The sequence below is a fragment of the Somniosus microcephalus genome, chromosome 12 (assembly GCF_052327205.1).
Source record: "Somniosus microcephalus isolate GS21.2 chromosome 12, FLI_Smic_1.0, whole genome shotgun sequence".
In the NCBI taxonomy this organism is placed as follows: domain Eukaryota; kingdom Metazoa; phylum Chordata; class Chondrichthyes; order Squaliformes; family Somniosidae; genus Somniosus; species Somniosus microcephalus.
Window position 1 is genome coordinate 47,921,182 of NC_140998.1, and position 23,307 is coordinate 47,944,488.

The 23,307-nt window shown below is 45.5% G+C and overlaps 1 protein-coding gene across 1 annotated transcript in view; it reads right to left on the minus strand.

Annotated features, from left to right (window-relative positions):
* rin3 (Ras and Rab interactor 3) overlaps positions 1 to 5,720 on the minus strand; it is a 182,311-nt gene extending 176,591 nt beyond the window's left edge. Inside the window, exons 1-2 of the mRNA XM_086002805.1 lie at positions 5,371 to 5,720; positions 4,923 to 5,103 (exon numbers count right to left, since the gene is read on the minus strand). Coding sequence (XP_085858931.1) covers positions 4,923 to 5,103; positions 5,371 to 5,420 — 231 coding nt within the window. The 5' untranslated portion in view covers positions 5,421 to 5,720. The remainder of the gene's footprint in view (positions 1 to 4,922; positions 5,104 to 5,370) is intronic.
* Positions 5,721 to 23,307: the final 17,587 nt, after the last annotated feature.

Consider the following 23,307-nt stretch of genomic DNA (forward strand, 5'->3'; position numbering starts at 1 on the left):
AAAATCCACACGTTGTCATAGGGCACAGTTGGTGGACTCGCAGACTATGAACTACAAGAAACTTTCGTTTAACCGGAGGCTAGAAGTCCGGAAAGCTCTATCTATCGGAAAAATTCAGGAGCCGTTTTCTGTAAGTTTTTTTACTTCTCGTTGCTTTTTTTTTCCCAGTCAGGCTCTGCAAGGTCTGTAACTAAGCAACAGCTTCAGCTAGAGATGCTTGCAGCTGCAGCCAACTGTTTTGAAGCTGTTGCTAAGCAACAGGGTTTGTTGATTCACACGGAGCTGAAAAGCTCTGTATGTTTCAACATTAGCGCTGGTTTATACGGCAGTTTTGATCTAACGGCACCAGCTCGGTCCCGTCAGTGTCGGATACCAGAAAGTTTCCTGTACTGATGCAATATGAGCAAACTGCTGTCAATGTGTGTAGGAGGGAGAGTTCGGAAGGCAGGTGGAAACTGGAGGACTGCGCTGAACTTGTATGTATGGTAATCTTCAGATATTCTATGATTTGTACAAAATGCTAGATGAATGTGTCCACACACATGGTGATTGTACTCAAGCATATTAAGTTTATAATGACAGTTCAGTGCCATGTGGGCAAATGTGCTTATTTACTCATAGTGTACTCTTACATAGAAAGGAGAGCAAAGTCATCCTCCAACTAAAGATGAAAAGCTTTGCTTGAACTGATCACCTGCACAGATACACACTTTTAGAAGAAGTTTTAGAGTCATAGTCATACGGCACAGACAGAGGCCATTCAGCCCATCGAGTCCATGCCGGCTCTCTGTAGAGCAATCCAGTCAGTCCCATTCCCCCGCTCTATCCCTGTAGCCCTGCAAGTTTATTTCCCTCAAGTGCCTATCCAGTTTCCCCTTAAAAACATTGAGTGTCTCCGCTTCCACCACTTCCGTCGACAGCGAGTTCCAGGTCATCACCACTCGCTGCATAAAAAAGTTTTTCCTCACATCCCCCCTATATCTCTTACCCAAAACCTAAATCTGTGTCCCCTAGTCCTTGTACCATCAACTTGTGGGAACAGCCTTTCCCCGTCTAGCCTATCCAAACCTGTCATAATCTTGTACACCTCTATCAAATCACCCCTCAACCTCCTTTGCTCTAATGAAAACAAATCCAGCTTCTCCAACCTGTCCTTGTAGCTAAGATCCCCCATCCCCGGAACCATTCTGGTAAATCTCCTCTGCACCCTCTGAAGGGCCTTCACATCCTTCCTAAATTGTGTTGACCAGAACTGGACGCAATACTCCAGTTGTGGCCTAACTAACTCTTTATAAAGGTTCAGCATAACTTCTCAATACCTCTATTTATGAAGCCCAAGATCCTATATGCTTTGCTAACCACTCTCTCAATGTGTCCTGCCACCTTCAGGGACCTATGCAGATTAACTCCCAGGTCCCTCTGTCCATGCACATTCTTTAAAACAGTGCCATTAAGTGTATATTGCCTCTCCCTGTTCCTTCTGCCAAAATGTATCACCTCACATTTCTCTGTATTAAATTCCATCTGCCACTTGTCTGTCCGTTCTGCTAGCCTTTCTATGTCCTGATGCAGTTGATTGGTATCATCCACACTGTTTGTCACACCCCCAAGTTTAATGTCATCGGCAAATTTAGATATTCTACAATATCCGGGTCATTTATATATATCAAGAAAAGCAGTAGCCCCAGCACTGACCCTTGGGAAACACCACTGTCTACCATCCTCCAGTCTGAAAAACAGCCATTGACCACAACTCGCTGTTTTCTGCCCTTAAGCAAATTCCTTATCCAATCTGCCATTGACCTACCTATTCCATGAGCCTCAATTTTGTTAACCAGCTTTCTATGTGGTACTTTGTCAAACGCCTTCCTAAAATCCATGTAGACAACATCCATTGCATTCCCTTCATCAATCCTCTCTGTTACTTCATCAAAAAATTCAATTAGATTAGTCAAACACGATCTGCCTTTTACAAATCCATGTTGGCTCTCCTTAATTGGCTTAAACCTCTCCAAGTGCCCATTAATTTTTTCCTTGATTATTGTTTCTAAAACTTTACCCACCACTGATGTTAAACTAACCAAACCTATAGTTACTAGGATTGTCCTTACACCCTTTCGTGAACAATGGTGTCACATTTGCCACTTTCCAATCCTCAGGCACCTCCCCCGCATCTAGGGATGATTGGAAAATTATGGCAAGCCCTTCCGCTATCTCCTCCCCCAATTCCCTTAGCAACCTGGGATGCAAGCCATCTGGACCAGGTGACTTATCTACTCTAAGCATACCCAGCCTTTCTAGTACATCCTGTCTATCAATTTTCACCCCTTCCACTGCTTCTACCTTTTCCATCTCTACTGATATTTTGTCAGCATCCACCTCCTTAGTAAACACCGATACAAAGTATTCATTGAGTATTCTAGCCTTGCCCTGCACCTCTAAGCATAGATGATAATCCAGGAGGAAGGTAGCAGGACAGGTAGATAAGGTGGTTAAGAAGGCATATGGGATATTTTTCTTTATTAGCCAAGGCATAGAATTTAAGAGCAGGGAGGTTATGCTAGAGCTGTACAAAACACTGGTTAGGCCACAGCTAGAATACTGCATACAGTTCTGGTCACCACATTACAGGAAATATGTGATTGCACTAGAGAGGGTACAAAGGAGATTTACGAGAATGTTGCCACAACTGGAGAATTTTAGCTATGAGGAAAGATTGGATAGGCTGGGGTTGGTTTCTTTGGAACAGAGGAAGCTGAGGGGAGACTTGATTGAAGTGTATAAAATTATGAGGGGCCGAGATAGAATTGTTAGGAAGGACCTATTTCCCCCAGCAGAGAGGTCAATAACCAAGGGGCATAGACTTAAAGTAATTGGTAGAAGGATTAAAGGGAAGTTGAGGAGAAGTTTTTCACCCAGAGGTTGGTGAGGGTTTGGAACTCACAGCTTGAAAGGGTGGTAGAGGCCATAACCTTCATCGCATTTAAAAAGTACTTGGATATGCACTTGAAGTGCCGTAACCTACAGGGCTACGGACCAAGAGCTGGAAAGTGGGATTAGGCTGGTTAGCTCTTTTTCGGCCGGCGCAGACACGGTGGGCCGAATGGCATCCTTCTGTGCCATAAATTTCTATGATTCTATGATTTTATGAATCACAGGGTGAGGCACCAAACACTGGTGGGGGAAGTGTAGCGATGGTAGTAAGGCGAGTGCCTGTCCTGAATTGTATGGGGATATAGACCTCAGTGGGCCAAAGTGAAAGGTGGCCTGGCATCCAACATACTGCCATCTCCCAAATAAATTATGGCATGGAGCTACAATTTTTACTGCCATCTGTCATTGGGTAAGCACCAAGATCAATCTCACTTGGAGAATGGTTACCAGCAACCATAAGAAATGAACTGCGAGAACTCTGAGGTGCCTACGGTGCCCATGCTCACACAGATCAGTGGGCACGGCAAGGAGATGTCCTCCCAGGGTGGCATGTATTGAATAGTGTAGGTGCAGCTGGTTGTTACTCCTATCAGTGGCAGTTTTATACCATCATGTAATCCTGCACAGGTGGTACTTCTGAAAGCAAGGAGCCACAGAGATATCAGGGAAGAAGACTACTGGCTCTGGTGCACCAGTGTTAGATGCAGATACTGGCAGTGGCTTTTATATAAAAGAAAAAAGAAGAACTTGCATTTACATAGCGCCTTTCATGATGTCCCAAAGCGCTTTACAGCCAATGAAGTTGTTTTGGAGAGTAGTCACTGCTGTAATGTAGGAAACACGGCAGCCAATTTGCGCACAGCAAGCTCCCACAAACAGCAATGTGACAATGACCAGATAATATGTTTTTGTTATGTTGATTGAGGGATAAATATTGGCCAGGACACCGGGGATAAACCCCCTGCTCTTCTTCAAAATAGTGCCATGTGATCTTTTACATCCACCTGAGAGAGCAGGCAGGGCCTCAGTTTAATGTCTCAGACAGCACCCCTGACAGTGCAGCACTCCCTCAGCACTGCACTGGAGTGTCAGCCTGGATTTTTGCGCTCAAGTCTATAGAGTGGGACTTGAACCCACGACCTTTGGATTCAAAGGCAAGAGTGCTAGCCACTGAGCCACAGCTGCTCTTTACAGCTCACCAGCTCGTTATGCAGCTACCCACTAGTGCTACTTATTCAACTCGGAGAGCATCTCGGAGCAGTAAAGCACCTGCACATCCAACAAAGAAAAGTTCACCACACACAAGAGGCAAAGACACCAGAAAAGTATGCGCAGCTATCACTGCAAAATGGTATACAATTAATTCACTTTTACGCTGTGGCAGTATGCAATTTATTCATTTCAGAGAAAAGAAAATGGGAAAGCAAAATACTACGGATGCTGAAAATCTGAAATAAAAACAAAAAATGCTGGAAATACTCAGCAGGTCAGGCAGCCTCTGTGGAGAGGGAAACAGAGTTAAGATTTTAGGTCGCTGACCTTTCGAAAGGTGTCATTTAGCCTGTTCAAAGATTGATCTAAAATTATAAATTAACATTCTGATCGGGATTGAATGTTTCCAACAAAATGTCTAACAAGTGAAAGGAGTTTCTCAAAGATGGTCCTTTTTAAATCATTTAGACAGTAGAGTCCGGCCCAATGGAATACCTGATCCATGGATAAAATTCCAATCCCAATCTACAGAGGTCCGATTTCAAACCTGCCATTTTCAGCTGAGTTATGTCATTGTAAGGGGTTAACGTAACTTCTGACAAAAAATAACATTAGCTGCTGAAATCTGAACAGTTTGTTTTTGTTTGTTTTGTGGAGATCGATGGAAAATAAATGTTTTTAACATTAGTGGGCCCCCCCCCCTCAGGGCACTGCCTCTCTGGCACATCTGCTATCACACAGACTCGTCTTAAAACAATTGCTTAGCACAGACTTACCCCTAGTGGCTCCCTGTGGAGTATTTCTGTGACTTTTTCCTTTCTGATGTTGAGCTGAAGCCACACTGGACAAGTCCTGATGAGTTTATCCAGGATACTGATACCTGGAAGTGGTAACGGCTGCGAGGGGACTGTGGCTGTGTGAGGCTGTCCGCATTCATCATTCGCACCTAGCAGTGGGCTGAATGGACACAGAATGTAAGTTTGCTGTATCCAGTAAAGGACGGAGTTTATGTGGCTATGGTATCAGCCACATCAGCACACTTAACACAACATTGACAGTCCGATCGTTTGACACAATAGCACAAGTGAAGTCGGACTTTGCAAAATTGTAACTGCAGTTTAATGCAAGAATAATTGAAATGCATTAGGACTGGGATAGTAAGGCACTTCATATATTTTTTTAAAAACTAGCAATAATCAGTCTGTTAAATGTTAAACTACATACCCTGGCATGTCTCCAGTTTCCACTTCTTGTCCAGATGTTCTCTTCATCATCGCTTCCCTCGATCAGTTCCACTGTGCAGACCCATTTAAGAAGCACTCTGACTTAAACACACTAGTTTCCAAATTACACAAAGGCTTCACATTTCGTGAAATGAATAACGCTCTGTGCCTCTCAGCCAGAAAGATGGCGTTGGATATATGCAAACTTTAAACAGTAACAGACGCCGAAGTACAGGAAGACGTGTGCTGTGGGTTTTCTTTCTTTGACTTCCTGTGTTCTGTGAACAAATGGAGGATCTCAGGAAGAGGCAGCTCTAAGTGGTCAAGCTTTCAGTATTACTAACTCAAGCTCAGAAATTTTCACAAAAAGTGGGAGGAGCACTGATTTAGTTTGATGACCTTTGGAGCCAAATCCACTTTAAATCTGGCACAAGCTCTCCCAAGTCAAAATGAAGCAAATGTGTGTGTTTTTTTTCAGATGTGGCCACATTGCTAAGACTATTCTGGTGCCATTACCCATTTTGAGAAAGTCTTTAAGGGTGAGTAAGCCCTCCTACCTCCCCCACTCCCCCCTCCCCCCCCCCCCCCCCACACACACACAGTCATTTTTCTAAATAAGACCAGACGGACTCCCAAATTCTGGCATGTACCAATCAAAATTAGGCTTTTTAATAAGTGGAAGTCTGTAAAGTTTTGAACTGTTTAATTTGATTCAGCAAATTAACAAATGGAGCTGCATCAGCAGATTCTGTAACGACAAACCCAGACAAAGTTTGGGTGATTAGACAGAAACATTGTCAAAACACATAACAAGATAAAATAATCGGCTGCAAAATATACTGGGCAGAAAGGACTGTGATGGATGGTAGCAATCTGAGCTTTTTTTAAAAAGAAAGTTCAGGTCTACTGGCATCTTGTGTGATGGAATCTGGTATCCTTTATATAAATAGCTTGAGGCAACATCTGTTTCCAGGGGCAGCATAAGTTGAATTCCTTAAATGTTGTGCAAGAGGAATCCCAGTCTTTCCTTTCTTGTTTTTTTAAATCTTAGCAGCTTGGACTAAAATAAAGGAACTCGTTCAAAGTTTTTTCTCTCCCAAAAAATCAGATCACAGTACTGCCCTGTCTCACCCTCTGTACTTTTTTAAAAATCCTTAAATGAATGAACACTGATTTTTTTAAATTTTTTTATTCACTGTGTGCAAAAGTTAAGATTAAAAGAGCCTGGTTTGTGACAGACTTCTAATTGATTTTCAACAGTAACTGCAAAATTTAAGGTGCAGGAATATCCTTTTTTTTCCCCTATGAGTGACATTAATATAGACCACAAAAGAGAAATCACTGACTGAAACCATGCTTTCACAGCACAGTTAATTTAATTCATGGTAAATTGTGACTCCGGCCCCCATTTTGTCCGTGATTTTCATTAGCTCTACAGTCACTCACTCCCTACCTGTGTCACATGAATGGGTAGAGGGTGAGGAATCTGTGAGAGAAGGGGTTAGATTTTTAACTTTCTGCCTGGGCATGAATCTGGGGTTGCAGATCGGACGGCCATTGTAGAAAAGGCCTGAAATCGATGGAAATGAAAATCGGACAGCAGGGCATCCGATCTGCTCCGCCAGTTTTACACCCGGAGGGCGAGTTGAAAATCTACCCTGAGGAAAATCCTGCTGATAAGGTGGACAAGTAGTCCGTCTCCAAGCCTGGTGGTAAATAAATTGCCAAATGGTCAACGCCTATTTTTTTCAGGGAGTATTGTTTTTAGTCAAAGTTCTGTTTTTACAGCGACGGGATGCACACTCAAGCTTAAAAGAGGAAAGGTGAACAGTTTATATTTAACCACTTCACACGGATGTGAGTAGCTTTTTACTTTGGGCGTCCGTTGCCTCATTAGCCCACTTCGGGCAGACAGCCCGCGAATTCTCCAACACAGACGGGCAGCTCGCCATCGGGGGTGGGGGGGGTGGGTGGAGTGAAGGGGGTGGAATTTTAGGCGGTCCCAGCATTGTTAGAAAGAGAGGGTGCATTTCTTAAAGCTAGATGCAGCCTCTTAAAGGAAGGAAATTTTTTATTTTCACTCTGCTGGTTGGGAGGTCCACTATGGCACGGGCAATGGCACCATGATTGTCAGACCCTTTCCGTGGAGCTCCTGAAGGAGCAAGTGTCAGCACGCAAGGACATCCTCTTCCCCTCCAGCAGGACTTGAGTCCCAAGGCAAACGCTGCAGCAGGTCTGGAGGGAGATCTCTGAGCAAGTAAACAAAGTGAACCTCTTCCCCAGGATAAGGTGGCAATGCTGTAAAAAGCTTAATGATCTGACACGCTCGGCCAAGGTAAGAATTATTTCTTGTGATGTCTTCATCTATGCACCACACCTTGCGTCCATGCCCCCCACAAGCATTCCCATCTTCCTCTCCATCTGCTTATACTCTAATGAGCAACAGGAACTAAGCCTACCCTCCTTCTGGTTTCAGCTGCACATTCGGCAGCTGCTGTTGCCCTCACATGCAGCACATTGCTGTCACCTGGTTGCACAGAGAAAGCTCTTGTATTTGCCATCAATGGTCCCCCTCCTGCTGCTTTCCTGCTCGTTGACACCCCCTCATCCTGCACACTGCTTGTTGCGTGCCATGCACACGTCAGCATGCCTCACCCTAATTCACAAGCTGTAGATGGAGCCACACTAATAAGCTCCCCTTCTTCCTGCAGGACACAACACCTGCTGGAAGAGGGACAGCTTCCATTGAGGTTCTCAGTTCCATGGAGCAAGAAGCTTTGGTGATTGTGGGCACAGGCCTCCCTCGGAGCGTCAGGGATGGTGGGTCGGGAGGATGTGAGCAGCAGGGTCCCTGCCTTTTTCTCCTTTCTTCTGTCTGTCCTTGGTGTGCAGGGAGCTGGCCAACTTGGTGATGCCTCGGCACTCCACCTGTCTGGGCCTCCTTTACCTGCCCAGTACTGGCCAACCATTATTGCTTTCTTCTGTCTGCAGGCTCCTCTGTGAAATTGGCCTCTGCTGTGGGAGAAGGCAAGCAAAGCCAGGCTCGCCAGCCTGCACCATCACCCGCTCCCTCTTTAATAAGCACCAGCGCAGAGATCAGCACTCCGGGTGGGACAGATCGTCAATTTGCGGGGGGGGGGGGGTGCGGAGGGGGGGTGGTCAGCACAGGGTTAAGTTCACATCACAAATGAGCAGTAGCTGGCAATGGTGGAAAGGACAGCGGAGGACACACCTTGCCAGAGAGCGAGCCCAGATCCAAACACCCAGAGTGTGGAGCTGAAGACTTTAGTGCCCTGGTCTTTAAGAACAGAAGTGCACCAGCAAATAGTAGATGCATTGGACAACCTGTCGAGGAGTTGCCGTGTCTTGGGTGAGAGCATGGAGGAGTCCACCTCTAGCATGTGTGGCGTACTGGTGCAAGGTGTGACTTCTCTGCAGTCTACCATGGAGCATGTGGTTCCCTCTGTGGAAGCTGCAGTGAGGCCTGCAAGGCAAGAGCCCTGGTCAGCAGCGATGGCAGCTTTGATTGAAGGTTATACTGTTACCGTGTGCAGTACATGGACTAATGCCCTTGCCTTCTAAGCACATGTAAGTACAAGAGAATGATCTCTTTGCCTGGACAGAACTCACCCAAACTCCCAGTCCTTTGTAGGAAGAACCACTCCCCAACCTTCCTCCCCACCCTTTGCAGCCTCCCACCCACTCCAAGCTCTCACAATGGAACAGTTGCAGAGTTACCTGCTATGGGGAAGTATGCACAATGCCATCACAAACCTGTTTCTACTGTAGCCAATTGCAGCATCTCTTCACCTTCCGCATAAGTTCTCCACGTCTCCATATCATCAAAGATGACCTCAATGCTGTCTTTGACCACCCCTCAACCTAATGTATAGAATTATATAAGTACTATGACCTGCATTTACCTGCAACGATTATGAATTTTTCTCTTCCTTATTTTCAATTCCCTCCATGGCCTTGTCCCTCCCTATCACTGTAATCTCCTCCAGCCCTACAAACCTCCGAGATCTCTGCGCTCCTCCAATTCTGGCCTCTTGAGCATCCCCGATCCACCATTGGCAGCCGTGCCATCAGCTGCCAAGACCCTAAGCTCTGGAATTCCCTCACCAAACCTCTCCGCCTCTGTACCACTCTCTTCCCCTTGAAATCGCTCCTTATAACCTTCCTCTTTGAGCAAGCTTTTGGTCACCTGTCCTAATAGCTCTTTATGTGGCTTGGTGCCAAATTTTGTTTGATAACGATCCTGTGAAGCTCCTTGGGCTGTTTTACTACGTTAAAGGCACTATATAAATGCAAGTTGTTGTTTTTGCTGTGTACTATAAAACATACTTTGTGTGAAACCATGTGTAAATTTCTTACATAAAATTTAAAAAAATTAAATTTCAAGGAGATGAAATTAAAAATCACAGTAATAAAACTTTCCAGGTAAAAAAAGCAACCTGACAAATCTCAAACAACAGAGTAACGAGTGGGTTTCTAAGTTTGTCTCCACAGGTAGGATAAACTCCCACTAGTTAGTCATATGTCTCTCGGTGTCCACTGTACAATCATTGCTTCCATGGAGTGATGTGAGGTGACTCAGTAGGGGGTTACTTTAACCCCCAAGGTCGGGTGGGTTGGGGACGGGTGGGAAGGTAAAAATGTTAAAATTCTCGAAACCAACCCCAACCCGCCCACTTCTGGTTTTAACGGAGGCCTCCTCAGGAGGTGGGTCGGTCACTAAAATCTTTTAAGAAGGCTGCGTGCCTCCATTTTAACTGTATTTTTATTTTAAACACATGGAGGCCAGGATTCCCCGGGGCTCGTGAATCCCAGCAGATGAAAGGATTAAAATCCTTTGTCAGCCAATCAGGAGCTAGATTATTGAATGCCTCACTTGAATGATGGGTCATATTTTTAACTTTTGTTGTGGCTGACTCCACTGGGGAGCTCGAAGTAGAGGACAGGACAACTCACTTACAGCCCCAGAGGGAGGACTTACCAAATTGAGCTATCTCATGTGCAGTACTGGGGGAGGGGAATGGTGATTAAACAATCCCCCAAATATACTGTAGTTGTACAGATAGTAACAGAGCTAGCGAAAGTATTTATCTCTGTGACTGAACAGCAATTTAAAAATGAATAAAGATGCATTCCACATTTGACTTTGAAATGCAAATGCTGGTCTCGAGTTGTTTTTTAAAGTATTTGCATTGCACGACATAATGCAGAATAAATTTTGAGTGAACATTGTAGCATTTTTCAACTAATTAGAATCACACAATCATAGAATGGTTACAGCACAGAAGGAGGCCATTCGGCCTGTCGAGCCCGTGCCGGCTCTCTGCAAGAGCACTTCAGCTAGTCCCACTGCCCCGCCCTTTCCCCGTAGCCCTGCAAATTCTTTTCCTTCAGGTGCTTATCCAATTTCCTTTTGAAAGCCATGGTTGAGTCTGCCTCCACCACCCTTTCAGGCAGTGCATTCCAGGTCCTAACCACTTGCCGCGTAAAAAAGTTTTTCCTCATGTTGCTTTTGGTTCTTCTGCCAATCACCTTAAATCTGTGTCCTCTGGTTCTCAACCCTTCCGCCAATGGGAAGAGTTTCTCTCTATCTACACCGTCTAAACCCCTCATGATTTTGAAATTATTAGATCCTTTGCTTCACGTACAGTTCCCCAGCCACAAAGACAAGCAAATGCCTGTTGTCAGGTGAGGAAGGGGTGGAGGAAGTTGATTTTCCCTCATGTTAGGAAATATCAGCTGACATTCAGTCCTTCGCCTTTAAGAACTGGCCGAGCCCAGGAACCTGCCTTCTGGGGAATGACAGACATGAATTGGCATTCTATTACTCCATGGCAAACCAAACCAAACCACCACTGCGCTGTTACCATCTTCTTAAATAATATATGTTCGTGAAGCTAACTGTCTTCAACAGCCAAGTTTCTGGGGCTATAACAGTACACAGTGTGCCACTTCAAATTTTTTAATAAGATGGCCAACAAATTGCTGAAGGGAGAGTGGATTGAAAATAGATCCCTTAGTGATGATACTGTCAGGATAGTCACACTTTTATTAGAGAAAGTTAAAGTCTACTCTGTGTTATAAGCAGACGCTATGTCATGGTCAGAGGTGATAGGTTAAATCTCACCACAAGAGGTGGATTGCGGAGTGTTGTGGATAGCTTCATGAATCAAGGCATTTGCTACACCTTTACAAACTTGGCTGGGATGTTCCAGCCAACAGCTAATAGGAGCTGGTAGAACATGGACTGGTTGGACCTAGCGGCCTGTTTCCTTGTTGTAATTTCTATGTCAGTGTCTACTCCCACAGATATGTCTACCTGTCACCAATAAACTCACCATTTGCAAATGAAGAAAACATAGAATCATCGAAAGTAGAATCATAGAAAAATTACGACACAGGAGGCCATTCGGCCCATCGTGTCCATGCCGGTCAGAAAAGAGCTACCCAGCCTAATCCCACCTTCCAGCTCTTGTAGCCCTGTAGGTTACGGCTCTTCAAGTGCATATCTAAGTACTTTTTAAATGTGATGAGGGTTTCTGCCTCTACCACCCTTTTGGGCAGTGAGTTCCAGACCCCCACCACCCTGTGGGTGAAAATTTTTTTCCTCATCTCCCCATTAATCCTTCTACCAACTACTTTAAATCTATGCCCCTGGGTTCTTGACCCCTCTGCTAAGGAAAAAAGGTCCTTCCTATCCACTCTATCCAGGCCCCTCATAATTTTATACATCTCAATTAAATCTCCCCTCAGCCTCCTCTGTTCCAAGGAAAACAACCCCAGCCTATCCAATCTTTCCTCATAGCTAAAGTTTTCCAGTCCTGGCTACATCCTCATAAATCTCTTCTGCACCCTCGCCATTGCAATCTGTAAGGTGTTCAGTTCCCTTGTGCCTTACAAGGATTCTTGGACTCTGGATTTACAGGAACAAAATATACACGACACAAAGGTTTAGGCTCAACCCAAAACTGTTAGTTTATTAAACCAACAAACCACAGACAAAAAACCCTTAGAGATTTGGCTGCAACTTACAATCACCCATGTGGCTGGTCGTTACCGATGTTGATTGTAGGCCTGGATCTGGAGATGCCCGGTCCCTGTCCTTCTTCACCTGACTGCAGCAGTATTCATGGGTCAATGCCATTTCTTCTTATAGTTCTTCAGTCACCTAGTCCCATAGCTGGGCCTCCCCCAACCAGTTTCGGTTGTCGGTTTGCTGAACTGCCCGACTTTCACACCTCATCAACCTGTAATTCAATCACCAGAGGTATACAGAGCTGTGAGATCGAAGATAACTCCTTATCTCCTTTCCTGCTCTCTGTAATGCATATACAATGTGATTTCTATTACTGTTGATGGGCAATTAGCTGACAGTCTGCTCAGGACTAGTGTGTCTTCATTCATATCAGGAAGTCGATCGTGACCCCATTGTTTCAGTTAAACTCGGAGCATTGTCCAGATGTTAATTTTTCCCATTGAAACCAATTATGATTCAAGGCCTCACAGTTCAATGTCAATGTCCTTTTCAGAGTTAATCATGAGTCAAAGCTTTCATTGTCCAGCTTTAGATGAATGGCACCTTTTCTGTGCCTCGATGTTTAACTGTTTCATACCCTTCAAAGCTGGGGCCAAACTGTTCCATGAAACTTACAAATCACATCATTCCTGTAATGTGGTGACCAGAACTGCACGCAGTACTCAAGGTGTGGTCTAACCAGTGTTGTATACCGTTCTAGCATAACTTCCCTGCTCTTATATTCTATGCCTTGGCTAATAAACGAAAGCATTCCATATGCCTTTTTAACGACTTTATCAACCTGTCCTGCTACCTTTAAGGATCTGTGGACATACACTCCAAGGTCCCTCTGTTCCTCTACACCTCTCAGTATCCTCCCATTAATTGTGTATTCCCTTGCCTTGTTGCCCCTCCCCAAATGCATTACCTCACACTTTTCCAGATTGAATTCCATTTGCCACTTTTCTGCCCAACTGACCAGGTCATCGATATCTTCCTACAGTCTAAAGCTTTCTTCTTCACTGTCAACCACATGGCTAATTTTTGTATCATCTGCAAATTTCTTTATCATGCCCCCTACATTTAAGTCTAAATCATTAATATATACTAAAAAAAGTAAGGGACCGAGTACTGAGCCCTGTGGAACCTCACTGGAAACAGCCTTCCAGTTGCAAAAACTCAACCATTACCCTTTGCTTCCTGCTACTGAGCCAATTTTGGATCCAATTTTCCACTCTCCCTTGGATCCCATGGGCTTTTACTTTTTTGATCAGCCTGCCATGTGGGACCTTGACAAAAGCCTTGCTAAAATCCATGTAGACTACATCAAATGCACTGCCCTCATCGACGCTCCTTGTTACCTCCTTAAAGAATTCAATCAAATTAGTCAGACACATCCTACCCTTAACAAAACCATGCTGACTGTCCTTGATTAATCTGTGTCTTTCTAAATGAAGGTTTATACTGTCCCTCAGAATTGATTCTAGTAATTTACCCACCACTGAGTTTAAACTAACTGGCCTGTAATTGCTCAGTTTATCCCTTCCTCCCTTTTTAAACAATGGTACAAGGCTAGCAGTTCTCCAATCCTTTGGCACCACTCCTGTAGCCAGGGAGGATTGGAAAATGATGGTCAGAGCCTCCACAATTTCCTCCTTTGCTTCTTTTAATAGCCTCGGATATATTTCATCCAGCCCTGGCGATTTATCTACTTCTACTTCTACTAAATTCTACTGGAATTTTTTGAGGATGTAACTGGTAAAATAGATAAGGGAGAACCAGTGGAAGTGGTATATTTGGACTTTCAGAAGGCTTTCGATAAGGTCCCACATAAGAGGTTAGCATGTAAAGTTAAGGCACATGGGATTGGGGGCAAGGTATTGACTTGGATAGAAAACTGGTTGGCAGACAGAAAGCAAAGACTTGGAATAAACGGGTCTTTTTCCATTGGCAGGCAGTGACTAGTGGGGTACCGCAGGGATCGGTCCTTGGACCCCAGCTATTCACAATATATATTAATGATCTAGACGAGGGAACTAGATGTAATATCTCCAAATTTGCAGACGACACAAAGCTGGGTGGGCGTGTGTGCTGTGAGGAGGATGCCGAGAAACTCCAGGATGATTTGGACAGGTTGGGTGATTGGGCAGAAGCATGGTAGATGCAATATAACGTGGATAAATGTGAGGTTATCCACTTTGGTGGCAAAAACAGGAAGGCAGATTATTATCTGAATGGCAATAGATTGGGCGAAGGGGAAGTGCAACGAGACCTGGGTGTCCTTGTGCACCAGTCGCTGAAGGTAAGCATGCAGGTGCAGCAGGCGGTTAAGAAGGCAAATGGTATGTTGGCCTTCGTAGTGAGAGGCTTTGAGTACAGGAACAAGGATGTCTTGCTGCAGTTGTACAGGGCCTTGGTGAGACCACATCTTGAGTATTGTGTGCAGTTTTGGTCGCCTTATCTGAGGAAGGATGTTCTTGCCATGGAAGGAGTTCAGCGAAGATTCACCAGGCTGATACCTGGGATGGCAGGTATGACGTATGAGGAGAGATTGGGTCGATTGGGCCTGTACTCGCTGGAGTTCAGAAGAATGAGAGGGGATCTCATTGAAACTTATAAAATTCTGACAGGACTGGACAGACTAGATGCAGGAAGGATGTTCCTGATGGTCGGGGAGTCCAGAACCAGGGGTCACAGTCTAAGGATAAAGGGTAGGCCATTTAGGACAGAAATGAGGAGGAATTTCTTCACCCAGAGAGTGGTGAACCTGTGGAATTCTCTACCACAGAAGGCATTAGAGGCCAATTCATTAAATATATTCAAGAAGGAGTTGGATATATTTCTTAAGGCTAAAGGGACCAAGGGGTATGGGGAGAAAGCAAGGACCGGGTACTGAATTTGGATGATCAGCCATGATCACATTGAATGGCGGAGCAGGCTCGAGGGGCCGAATGGCCTACTCCTGCTCCTATCTTCTATGTTTCTATGTTTCTATGTTAATACTTCCTCTCTTACAGTGTTTATCCCGTCCAATATTTCGCTATCTTCCTCCTTAACTTCAACGTCGGCATCGTCCCCTTCTTTTGTGAATACAGCTGCAAAGTATTCATTAAGTACCTTACCCACATCCTTCGCCTCCACGCATAGGTCACCATTTTGGACCCTGATAGGCCCCACTCTTTCCTTAGTTATCCTCTTGCTCTTTATGTAATTATAAAAGATCTTTGGGTTTTCTTTGGTTCTACTTGCCAGTATTTTGTGTGCCCTCTTTTTGCTTTCCTAATTTCCTTCTTAATTTCACCCCTACACTTTCTATACGCTTCGAGGCTTTCTGCAGTACTGAGCTCACGATATCTGATATAGGCGTCCCTTTTTTGCCTTATCTTACCCTGTAAGCACCTTGTCATCCAGGGGGCCCTAAATTTGGCAGGTCTACCCTTTTCCTTTGTGGGAACACAAAAACACAAAATGTTAGCATGCAGGTACAGCAAGTAATCAGAAAGGCAAATGGAATGTTGGCCTTTATTGCAAGGGGGTTGGAGTATAAAAGCAAGGAAGTCCTGCTACAACTCTACAGGGTATTTGTAGGGGGTTTTGGTTTGGGGTTTTGTGTCTGGCCAGTCAGTCGTATGTGAGCTGCTCCAGCCCCGTGTGGTGCGAATCGCTTCCCCTTTGGTTCTGACCACCGGACTTATTTGCAAGTAGCGATATAGACAAACGAGACCAGTGGTTCGGTGCAAAGAAAACCAATGTTTATTAAAATAGAGAAACAATTACTATACAGAGAAAATCACTATGAATGCGACACAATTACACTTAACGGGGAGGAGAAACGGACACATCGAGGGAAAATGGCTAAAGTGACACTTTAGCAATTCCCCTTAACTCCTACCCTTTACACCTATCTAGGTTGTCTTGTGATGGGCCAGAAAATTGATGCTCACCAGTCTAGGATGTTGAAATGCCTGCTTCGTGCCCTGTTGCCTGTCGATGTTTTTAGGTTTTCACCGCCCCAGAGCAGAGATACCCCAGTAATTCAAACGTAACTGCGGGTGTCCTACTTCCCTGGACGGGCTCTTCATTGACGATCCTCTCGCTGGGTTGATGATACGGCAGGGCACTGGGGGTGAGGCGAGAGATGGCCTCCCGAGGGACTAGTTATACCCTTCCCGGTAGCCCTTATCTCCCGCCAGATCAGCTCATTTCTTTTGTCTGACCTGGACGTGTTGAAGCTTATACAAAGGGTACCGATCTGGGCCCATCGACCTGAATGGCCGGTTAATCGGTTTTAAACGTCTCATCAGTGTTCCCCTTTGTCCAACTGGTTTCGTGATGGGGCCATTCCTGTTTGAATGCCCCGTTGATCGTTTGCAAACAGTGTTGATGTCCTCTAACGAAGGTCTGAATGCAACTATTACATATTGAATAGGCCTTGCCTGCTCTTGATTGCCTGTGCAAACAACCTTGATGGGTTTTAATCAGAGGCCCGAATGCCACTGGGTTTGCTTCTCATGCATAAATGCAGAAGGTCTGTCTGCATTCGAATTTTCTGGAAAGTTCCTTCTCACAGTCATCGGAATCCAAGTTTGTGAGTCCAAACTGAAATTTACAGGCCTTGGCCATGAGGCTGACCACAGCCATCTTGTTGAGCCCTGGATTTTAAACTCAGTCCAACCAGGGTTTCTTTAATAAACCAAAGGTAAACCTTCGGAGGGGAAACATGAAATTTGCGAATCCTTTCATATTGGTGAGACCACACCTGGAGTAATGCGTATAGTTTTGGTCTCCTCATTTAAGGAGGGATATAATTGCATTGGAGGCAGTTCAGAGAAGGTTCACGAGGTTGATTCCTGAGATGAAGGGTTGACTTATGAAGAAAGGTTGAGCAGGTTGGGCCTATATTCCTTGGAGTTTAGAAGAATAAGAGGTGATCTTATTGAAACATATAAGATACTGAGGGGGCTCGACAGGGTAGATGCAGAAAAGATGTTTCCCCTTATGGGGGAATCTAGAGCTAGGGGGCATAGTTTCAGAATAAGGGGTCGCCCATTTAAAACTGAGATGAGGAGGAATTTCTTCTCCCAGAGGGTCGTAAATCTGTGGAATTCTCTGCCCCAGAGAGATGTTGCGGCTGGGGCATTGAATATATTTAAGGTGGAGATAGACAGATTTTTGAACAATAAGGGAGTGATGGGTTATGGGGAGCGGGCAGGGAAATGGAGCTGAGCCCAAGATCAGATCAGCCACGATCTCATTAAATGGCGGAGCAGGCTCGAGGGCCCAAATGGCCGACTCCTGCTCCTACTTCTTATGTTCTTATTCCCTAACACTAAATCCAGAACTGGCTCCCCTCTTGTTGGGCTTGCTACGTATTGGCTAAAAAAGTTCTCCAGAATGCAATTTAGGAATTCTGTGCCCTCTATACCTTTTACACTGGTAGTATCCCAGTTAATATTGGGGTAATTGAAATCCCCCGCTATTACTGCCCTATTGTTTTTGCACTTGTCAGAAATTTACCTACAAATTTGCTCTTCTATCTCCCTCGGACTGTTTGGGGGTCTAGCGTACACTCCCAGCAGTGTGATTGCCCCTTTTTTGTTCTTTAGTTCAACCCATGTGGCCTTATTTGATGATCCTTCTAACATATCATCCCTCCTCCCAGCTGTAATTGTCTCTTTAATCAATATTTTGACCCACCCTCCTTTTTTAATCCGCTCTCTATCTCGCCTGAAAACCCTGTAACCAGGAATGTTGAGCTGCCATTCCTGCTCTTCTCTTAAAAATTCTGTGCTAAAGTATTAAAATAAACAAGAGAAATATCAGGAAAAGATAGTTTCAAAATGTAATCTTGATAGTTTAAAGTAAAATATACATTCCATTCAGTGGGGCCATATCCTGTGGAAACTGGACTCCAGCTCAATTGGTGTTCTGCCTCCCTTATCCATTCTGGATGTCTGTTAAATGCCGCCGTAAGTAGCATTCAGTGTTGCCAAGGTAATGATGATGATGGAAAATGTGAAGTAATGTCGCTCTGTAATTATTGCCTCAGTTCAATATGCCTGCCCTTTATGAGTGGTCCCTTCCAGCGGGAGCGACAGCAGAAAATCTTTACAGACGGCGGGGATCTGGCAAAACGGGTCCCACCCAATGTTCTGCACACACCCACCTGAGTAACTCCAGAAAACCAACGTAACTTGACTGGGAAATTGTGCATGTCCTGTTTAAGGTTTGTTGATTTGTTGATCCACTGCATCTGAATCATATTAAAATATATTACATCATAGAATCGGCTCACATGCAGGTTATCCAGATGGTGCCACCCCACTGATCGTGCACATTTAGTAACCTACTTGTTGCTTGTCAGATCATTAAATATGGATGAGTTAATTGTACATTATGGTTGTTATTTACCAGAGGATGTTATTTCATCATGTTTGTTCCTTAACTATTACATTATTGTAATTGATTTTCATCATTTTCAGTTTCGATAGTTAAAATCATGAAGGGTTTTGATAGAGTAAATAAGGAGAAACTGTTTCCAGTGGTAGAAGGGTCAGTAACCAGAGGACACAGATTAAAGGTGATTGGCAGAAGAACCAGAGGTGAGATGAGGAGAATTTGTTTTACGCAGCGAGTTGTTGAAGGAAAATCCATTTTGAACATCACTGACAACAAGAAGAGCTTTAATAGAAAAGAAAACTTTTAACGATGGCTATACCACTTTAAAATGAAAGTTGAGAACAGGAATATGGAGGAACATTTTGAACAGATATTACTCAGACAAAAAAAGCAGTTGTAGCCAAGGATAAATCTGGGGTTGCTATGAAACCATATGGAACCGACCAGCACTGTCTTGAGATAAGACCCTCATTAAACTGCAACAAGTGACACACATGATGAAGTAACCCCACTAAACTTTGAACCAGCCATGAACAACAAAGGGAAAAGCCATGGTTGAATGAGCCAATCATTGAGGTGTACATGTGAATACCAGGAGAAGAATCTGAGCACAAAAAATATAAGAACTGACACAATACCCAGCTTTTTACTGCAGTCGGCCAGAATAAACGTATCCTGCTCTAATGAAGAGACGATCTCTAAAGATTTCAACAGATTCAAGTGATTGTCGGTTTGGCCACCAGGCACTTGAAGATTCCAGGACAAGTTAAGTTGGGTTCTTATTTAATCTGTGTGTTAGTGGTTAAATAAAAGATCTCTGGGACTGGGCTCGATTTTGCCATTGTGGGTGGGCTGGGGTTGTGTCAGGTGGTTTTTGTGTCAGGACCCCAACTCCGAAGTGAAGTGGGGAAAATCGCACTTTTTCCCCTAATTGGGCAATTGATTTTCAGCGTGTGGGAACCCCTGGCCCAATGAATCTTTTCATCCAGAAAGTCGCCTCTGATGACGTCTTCAATGCTGCTGGATTTAAGGCCTGCAAGCAGCCTTGCTTCTTCTGGAGACTGCAAAATTTATGGCCATTGTAGTAAGCACTTCATTGACCGACTATGTCCACCAGTAGGCCAAAGTGTGCTCCATGCTTCGATGAGCCCTCCCTCCAAGCTCTGGTGGAGGGAGCAAGAGCCAATAAGGAGGTGCTCTTCCCTTCCTCAGGGAGAAAAAAGCCACCCCAGCAGACTAAAGCTGTGTGGCTGCAAGTGGCCCAGGAGGTCAACTCCATCTCGATGAGCCGCAGAACCTGGCTGCAATGCAGGAAGAGGTTTCATGACCTTCTCCACACAGGAAAAGTGAGTATGACTTTCCCATCACCCTCAATCTGATCCCCATCGCCTCTCCTCAACAGCACTCTGCTTTGCCAACCTCTTCCTCCACATCCCACTTGACACTTATATCCCTGCACCCTTACCCATTCCCTCCCTCTCTATGGTCACATTCACTTAACTATTTGACCATGTAGCCCTCACATTCCCTATCACTATGATGCAACGACAACAACTTACAACACTCAGGGAGGACCCTTTGTCTCCTTCTAAACATCTATGCTATGAATTCTCTACACTCACTCCTTCATTCTCACTCAAACTCCACTTGTGTCCCTCATTGCAGGAAAAGAGAGCCCACAATAAGAGGGAAAGCCATGACAGGAGGAGGACCACCCTCATTAGCCCAGCTCACCACCTGGGAGGAGGCGGCCCTGGAAATCACCGGGTTCGAGGACGATTCCCAAGTGGGGGACAGACAGACGGGCGCATTACAGCAAGCTGGTGATAGAATAGTTTGGCATCTCTCTCATTGACATTGCATGAGTCACTGATAATTATTCTGTTGCTTTAACTGATTGACTTATGATCAACTGCACTATTCAATGTGCATGTAACCTTGACCTCACATCTCTAACTCTTTCCTTTACTCCCCCACAGGACCATCGAAAGTCCCCGTCCCCACTGTCCAGGAGGAAGAGCCTGAGCTTCCAGACTCCTCAGAGGAAGCTGCAACCTCTGAGGGTGCAGCGTCAGCAGAATTCAGCGCACCCAGCACCAGCGCAGATACTCACACCTTGGTGGGACCTTTATGAGATAGAGTAGTGTCGTCACCTGGTGTATTACAGCTCACAAGTGAGCATCAGCAGATTTTGGAGACAGGGACAGCAGTGGAGAGTCCTCGTCGGAGGGCGCAGGACTCTGCCAGCTCGGCTCAGCTGCATGTCGACCCTGTGCCTCCGGGTACATCCAGAAGGAGAGCGGTGCTGGAACTCCAGGAACAGGTGCAGGAGTCTCTGGCAGGTTTTGTCTCCAGGGTCGCTGTGAGTGTGGAGCGAATGGAGGAGTCCATCGCAAACATGAGCAGAGCTTTTGTGGAGGCACTGGCTCATGAACGCATCACCGCGGAAAGGATGGCAACCTCCTTGGAAAGGATGGCTACCTCCGTGGTAAGGCTGGGTACCGTAGAGGATGGCGCTACGGTAGAGGAGAGGATGGCTACGGCCATGGAGGAGCTTAGTCACCAGGGTCTTGAAAACATGGTCATTATTCAGAATGGAATGACATCTCCTGAGGAGCGATGGTCAGCTATTGAGCATACAAATCAGACCGTCATGGAAGTCCTCTGGAGTAGGACTTCCAGTGCAGAAGCGGGTCCTCATGGCCCCCCTGCAGTGCAGCAAGGTGCTGTCAAGCCAATTGCTAGCTCTGAAGTGGGGCTGACCTATGAGAGGGATGTTGGTGGCAGACAACAAGGAAGTGGGGGCTCCTCTCCAAGCGCTCACATGACCATGCCACTGCAAAGCCCTCGGTCAGAGCCCCACCAGAGTCCTCACCCAACTGAGATGGGCGTCTCAGCCCCTGCACAGCCGCAGGAGCAGCAGACTGTTGCTGAGCCCTCACAGGCTCGGAACCCCAGAGGACGACCGCCAAAGGTGTCGAGACAGGAGCAGCAAGAAAGTGAGCAAGGGGCCACCACATCTGCTGAAGCCACAGGGGAAGCACCACGTAGAAGCATGCGTAAGAGGAAGATAAAGCACAAGTAGTCACAAGGGTAGTCACTTGGGTGTTGTGATGTATTGTTTTTTGACCAGCCACCCTTGTCATGGTATCATAAACAGATTTGATAGCAAACTGTTGGAGTTGTGGCCTGTGTCATTTCACAAATGGAACTTCTACATTGAGGGCTTAGGGCGACTTGCAATTGTCGATATGGTGGTCAGAGTAATAGGAATCTGTAGGTTCTTGTCCATTGTCGATGCTCTGGTAAGAAGGTGCAAGGCAAAAGTGTTTGATTGGGCAGGCTAAGCAAATCTGGTCAACATGAGTGGGTCCCTTGCATCCCGGCCAGCAATGTGGTCGCGCGCTGGTGCCTTCTGGCCTGTACAGCTTCAGGTGGGTGAGCGGCAGCTTGGCGCTCCTGTTGTTGCAGCTGCTGTTGGTGCTGCTGTTGCTCATGGGTCTGCTGCTGCCACGGCTGGTCTTCGTCCGAATCTGATGTCCAGGAAGAAAGGAAATAAATGTTCGCCATGCTTCTGGTATATGCCTCAGTTGAAGAAGCGCTCAGTCAAGGTGGGGAGAGGGGTTTCCGAGGAGGTCACACTGGAGATGGGTGTCAGGCTCCAAACTTCCACAACAATGAGTATACCTGCTAACAGCTCCCCCAGACCTGAGACAACAAAGTTCTGCCACCTGCAAATGATGATTGCTGAAAACTCCTTTGTAATGGTGGAGCTGCAGCTGTTAGTATGCCACCAGGATTACCTGGCATGTTCCAGAGGAGGCGTGTAGGATGGGGGAAATGTCTAAAAGTCAGAAAGGCCTCTCAAAATGGGATTATAGAGACAATTAAGTGGTTGTTAAGGGCCTTGAGGGCCTATCCCGCCTCTTGGAGGCGGGATGGAAATGGGGTCTGAAAGCACGAATGTGGGAAAATTGCTCGGAGGTGGGATTGGGCCCGGCCGCCATTTTTTGTGATTTTGACAACTCACACGCCTCCAATCCCACCTCCTCGGGCCTGGCAAAATCGAGCCCAGTGTATCTGTGTGTTTCTGTTAAAGTGGGTTCAGGTCTACGAACCCTACTCTAACACCTAGTGGTGGAAGCCGATTCAATAATAACTTTCAAAAGAAAATTGGATAAATACTTGAATGGGAAAAATTTGCAGGGCTATGGGGAAAGAGCAGGGGAGTGGGATTGATGGGATAGCTCTTTCAAAGAGCCGGCACAGACACGGTGGGCCGAATGGCCTCCTTTTATGCTGCATCATTCCATGATTAAACTTGAGGCAGTGAGTGCATGAGCCCACATTACTGTAGTTTCAGTCAAATTTAACTGGTTAGCTTCTACTCTTGCTTTGTGTGGCCCTATGAGCTGCCACAATTGAAAGGTAAACAGATGTGTGTGTCTGTGTGTGTGTGTGTGTGTGTGTGTGCGTGCGTTTGGGTACATTTTCCTTCCCCCTTCC